This window comes from Quercus suber, unplaced genomic scaffold (genome assembly GCF_002906115.3).
Source record: "Quercus suber isolate HL8 unplaced genomic scaffold, Cork oak 2.0 scaffold_918, whole genome shotgun sequence".
Classification (NCBI taxonomy): domain Eukaryota; kingdom Viridiplantae; phylum Streptophyta; class Magnoliopsida; order Fagales; family Fagaceae; genus Quercus; species Quercus suber.
The window spans coordinates 63,074-68,703 of record NW_027070341.1 but is presented as its reverse complement, the minus strand read 5'-3'; the positions used below and the strand labels follow the sequence as shown (position 1 = coordinate 68,703).

General features: G+C 32.7%; 1 protein-coding gene across 1 annotated transcript in view; it reads right to left on the bottom strand.

Moving 5' to 3' along the window:
- Positions 1-5,386, bottom strand: part of LOC112003668 (uncharacterized) — a 20,099-nt gene extending 14,713 nt beyond the window's left edge. The window contains exons 1-2 of the mRNA XM_065768280.1: positions 5,321-5,386; positions 1,935-2,556 (exon numbers count right to left, since the gene is read on the bottom strand). Of these exons, the coding sequence (XP_065624352.1) occupies positions 1,935-2,529 (595 nt within the window). The 5' untranslated portion in view covers positions 2,530-2,556; positions 5,321-5,386. The remainder of the gene's footprint in view (positions 1-1,934; positions 2,557-5,320) is intronic.
- Positions 5,387-5,630: the final 244 nt, after the last annotated feature.

The following is a 5,630-nucleotide window of genomic DNA, read 5'->3' as shown; positions in this document are numbered from 1 at the left end:
ATATAATATATAATAATATATATATATATATATATATATATATTTTCAGTTTTGCAAGTCGGGTCATGACGGGTTAGAGATATCTCATCCTGCTATTCAATCCAGCCCACTTATTTAGTCAGCTAACCCGCCCAAAGCGACCCACCTCACTTAATGTACCCACACAAATTTGGTCGGGTTGAGTGGGTTAGGCGATTTTTTTTGTACAGCCTACTTTTCACAATAATTTTATAACAAAATTTAGGTGTTAAACTATTAATGGTAGGTAAAAAAGTGATAGTGATTAGCTTTTTTTTAAAAAAGAATTAGCTTTTTTTTTTTTTTTTGGGAACCGTTGTTCTTTATATATATATATAGGAATCGTGAGTGGATAGCCTTTCTTTCCTTTTTGGTTAGAAACATGGGTTAGTGGGGCTAGGAAGTGGGAAGTGTGAGGGTAGTGGGAAAATTTATTTTTTATTTTTTATTTTCGTTGATTTACCATTTTAAGTCTTATTTTTTTTTTTTACAAGATAGAATTTTTACTCTAACCCAATCTAAGTGTATATGTGTGTGAAACTCCCTCCTGGAGACTTGAACCTCAACCCTTACCCTCCCACACCCCACAAACACTTATACTTATGGAATGATCATCGCACTAAAGGTATGCGATGATAAGTTTATTTCTTTTTTTAAGGAATAAGAATAGATTAATTAAATTAAGGGTATTTTTGGGAGTAAAAATGCAATAACTAACTTTCTGAATTTTCTTAATATATAGAGAATTCTCTTAATATATAAAAATAATAGTATGCGATTAATATGTAACAATCATATTTGAACATGTGATAAATGTGGGTTAGTTATGGATGATGTCGTCACCAATAGCTAATCCATGGGCCATAAATATCCATGTATAAGTATTGTAAATGAGATCTTTTAGTTTGTAAATGAAATAAGCTTTTGAGAGCTCTTCCTTGAGAACTTAGGGCCAATTTGATAGCAGATTTCAAATTATGATTGAAAAAACATCATTTACATATAAAATAGTCACTAAAGATACCATCGCAATAGTTGTGAGAAAAGATTGCGAAAAATTTCTTGACATCATACTTATTAGTTGTAAAATTGATTTTCTAAGAGCATTGATGTTAAAGAATAACCAAACACCCACAATTTAGCCACATTAGCCTCCACAAACTAACCCGAAAATTTAGCAATGAACAGTACCACGCTATTTGTTACGTGGTACTATTCATCGCTACTTGTTGCGTGGTACTGTTCATTGTCAATGTTAAAATTTTTATACTCTCTCTCTCTCTCTCTCTCTCCGATCCACCACCAAGGCAGCAACCCACCTTAGATCCACAACCTACCACCAAAACATTGTTTGATCCACTTCACCCACTTTGAATCAGGCAACCAATAAAAAAAAACCATCAACCACAAATTTTGCAACATCAATCCCTCCATCCAAAATCAAACTCAAGCTTTCAGAGTCATAACAAATAGCCATCAAAAGCCTCAACTCAAAGACCCAGTGAAAGTGAGAAGAAGAGAGAGAGGTTTTGTGGTCATGGAGGAAGAGAGAAAGAAAGAGGGGTTTGGTGGTCATGAAGAGAGAGAGAGAGAGAGAGAGAGAGAGAGAGAGAGAGTGTGTACGTTCGGTGAGGAAGATTGGAAGAGAGAGTGGGAAATATAGAACGAAAGAAATATTTAATAATGAATAAAATAAGTATTTGAAATAAAATTAGATGTAGAATATTGAGTCTGATTTAAAAGTATCAACAAATGAGTAAGTTAAAGTAGTTTTATGGACCACATTTGACTAAAAATGCTGCTAGGCTGATTTGAGTGCTCTAAGACACATTGGATATAGCTGTGATATTTAATGAATGACAACCAAAAAGAAAAGTGCAAAAATATTTTAAGGGGCAGAATGGAGCAACACTTACATCTACTTGTGCGAATGACAAGTGCATGCAAGACATTCATGCCGTGCCTTCCAGCATTGGAGCAGTTGTCTGGAGCTGCACTTAGGATATGAGAAGCCATGTCGTAGAGTTCTCTATCCACAGCAAGGAATAGTGCGGATTCCCCAGCATTGTTTACACGCTCAGCTAGTCTTGGATCCTCCTTAATGAGCTCTTTCACAATCTCAAATTGACCATCCTTATCATATCGCAAAGCAACGTGCAAGGCAGTATCCCCATCCTGATTCACCATGTTTAAAAGCTGCTTCCGACCACCACTTTCAACATCTGGTTTTTTGTCATGGTCTATTAGAAGCTTTACCATTGAAGGTTTTCCTACCCTTGCAGCAACATGTAGAGGAGTATTGTCTTTAGAGTTTGTTTTATACATAAGGCCCGGAATTGAATTAACTATGCTTTTCGCAGCCTCAAAGTTTTTGAATCGCAGTGCAACATGAAGAACAGTGTTCTTCTCGATTGTTGTCGCTTGTTGAAGGGTATTACACTTGGATTCTGATAAATTCTCAAAGAAACTTGAATTACCGGAGGATGCAGCTTGAAACACTTCAGGGTCCATTCTGTTTCACCTTCCTTTTTCCTCTGTCTAGCAATGCGAAAAAAAAAAATACTAGCTAATACTATTTTATTTCACTTTTTTAAAAAGGCTAATAAAACTAGGTAATACTCCCTCCGTCTCATTTTTTTTTTTTTTTTGTCCTGTTTGAAAAATCAAACTTTTTAAGGAGAACATCATTTATTGTCTTGTCTATCTTTTAAAAATGTATAAGTTTCCAAAACTACCCTAAAAAAAATTTATCAAAAAATTGAATTAATAAATTAATAGGGGTATAATAGGAACATTAGTAAATTAATGACTTTTATTTTTAGAAACAAGACAATATTTTAGGACATCTCAAAATGGAATAGAGGACAAAAAAAATGAGACGGAGGTAGTACTAAAATTTTCCAAACATCCCTAACACACAATTTGGGTTTGATATCATGTTAAATATATTAGCAACGCGATGTGTTATATAGGGACGGAACCAGAATTCATACCTGAGGGGGGCCAAAGCTTAGAATCGAAATTTTTTTTTATGAAAATAAAAACTAACATCAATTTCATATTCAACAAAATACTACATACAAAATAAATATTTCTTAAACATTTCATATTATAAAGCACATTAACAAAGTATAACATACAAAATAAGTGTTTTTTATTTTGTCCGCGATTTTTGTTTAGTCCATATTTATTTTTTTTATTTTGTTTTTGTAGTTAAAGTTGCATGAATTTTATTTATTTATTTATTTTCTTGTAGGTCAATATCTAAATATTTTAGAGGAGAGTCAAATATATATATAAGGGCAAATCTTAATTTTTTGTATACTAGTTTTTTTTTTTTGTTTTTTTTTGGGGGGGGGGGGTGGGGGGGGGGGTGGCAATGGCCCCCCTCTGCCCTAGTGTGGGTCCGTCCCTATGTTATATCATATTGTATATGCTAGGCGACTAAATTCTAAACTACTAGTATAAGTAGGAGTGAACTTGAGCCTATTACATTGGGCTACTATATCTAATATATCTCTAACACATTTGAATAATCGACATTAGTGAGCAAATATAGTTTTGCTACCTGATGTTATTAATGTACATCTTGATGGGGAAAATTTAAGGGGTACACTATTTAGCTGCATTTTTAGCTAAAATTTTTCTATAACATTTGTGGATACATGCGGGACATGAGTCGCATGAGTATTGGTCGTTGGAAAAGCAGACGCAAGTGACATATATAACTCTATATCCTCAACAAGTTGTAGACATTTCTCGATGCTCTTTTGCTCTTAGTCATCTAGCTAGGCATACAAATACATTATTAGAAGCAAATGAAAATACTAAAATACAACTTCCTTTAGTTTGACCAAAAGAATGAAATAAAGAAGACAAATAGATGCAATCATTGAAAACTGAAATACATAAAGAAAGTAAACCAAAGCAATCAGTAAAACCTAGAAGTAGGACAAAAACCCTAGCCAAAAAGGTCCAAATATTAATCAAAAGACGACAACATATACAGAGAAAATACCATTTTTGTAAGGACAATCAAATTCACCAAAATTCAATCAAATAAATCTATTAAAATTTAAAAGCCTAACCCCACTTCCTCGTCGAAGCCTCCTAAATAAAAAGAAAAAGTAGAGGAGGAAATAATTACACTGATTGTTGGGAGTAAATGCACAAGTCACAACCAATGATGTGACAGATCTTTAAGGAAAATGACTAAATGTACAATTTGGCCGTAGGGATTCAGATATTTTTTTTTTTTTTGGTTAATCAGATACTTGTTTTTTTTTTTTTTTTGAGAGATTAATCAGATACTTGTATAAACAACAAAAAGCAATTACAAATTGACCACAAAGGCCAAAGTATTGGCAACACGCCCATAGGGATTCAGACATCTAGTTATCTAGTAAAGACACCGTAATTAATTGAGTTCATAAGCAGAACATCTTTTAAGACCGATAAAGCAGGGAAAACGTGGAGTCTCATTCATTACAATAAGTCCATTTGGATTGAACTTATTGTTGCTAAAACTGAAAACTAAAAACTGAAAATTGAAAATACTGTAGCAAAATAATTTTTAAATATATAAATAGTGTTGTGGGGTCCATTTTTAATATTTTTAAATATATGTAAACAGCATGCACTGTTCATAACAATAAATTTTGCCACATAAAGTCAACATAAGCGGCTAAAAAAAAAAAAAAAAAACAAATCGCCAACGCCAGACGCAAACGCCGAACCCAAACGCCCTCAATAATGCCATTAATGAGTGCGTTTTAAAATGTTCTAAAATTTAGGGCAAATTACCATATATATATATATACATGGTATACTTAAAATTTAAATTGTGTACTTATAATTTAAAAGTTAGTATTTTACCTTTCTAAAGTTTATTTGAATAAACTTCGTAGCCTACTCTTGTACTTTCACCATTAATACTTAAAAACACAAAATTTAAAAATAAAAATTTAAAAAAATATTTCTTAAAATATGAAAGAAAAGCAGACCTTGATGTTATAACTTGCTAGCTAGCCGTGGGCAACAGAATTAACCAACCTTAAGAATATCAAAAACAATTTTTGTACAATGCTCCATTCTGAGGTACCGCATTACACATGATCGGATCTAGGACTAAGCTAGCATGACTCTCCACTTATATATACTACTATGTCTCTCCAAAGAAAAACTTTTAACATCAGAGTTTGCTTAACAATCCTGCTACAATTTTCTAACTAGATTTGGCAGTTGATCTTCATTTCAAACTTCTGAGGAAGAAAAAAAAGAGGTGGTTTGAAAGAGCTCATACCTGAATAGATGTGATTTAGTCGCACTAGCTTGCCCAGTTGGTATCCCAGAAACTTTCCTTTTGATCATCTGTAAATTTACTAAGAGAAGCTGTTAAATTTAAAGACAACATGAGTAACAGGTAAGTACAAGAAAAGAATATATCATATCAACAAATCCAAGTCAAGTATATAATAAAGGAAACATAACTAAAGCAACAAAAAAATATTTTCTTATTGTTAGATTAAGTTTTTGTTAATCGTTATGCCCAAGCCTTAAGTGGCTTTCCCGCATCCCATTTTGTGGAAATAAATAAATTTAATGCAAGATCA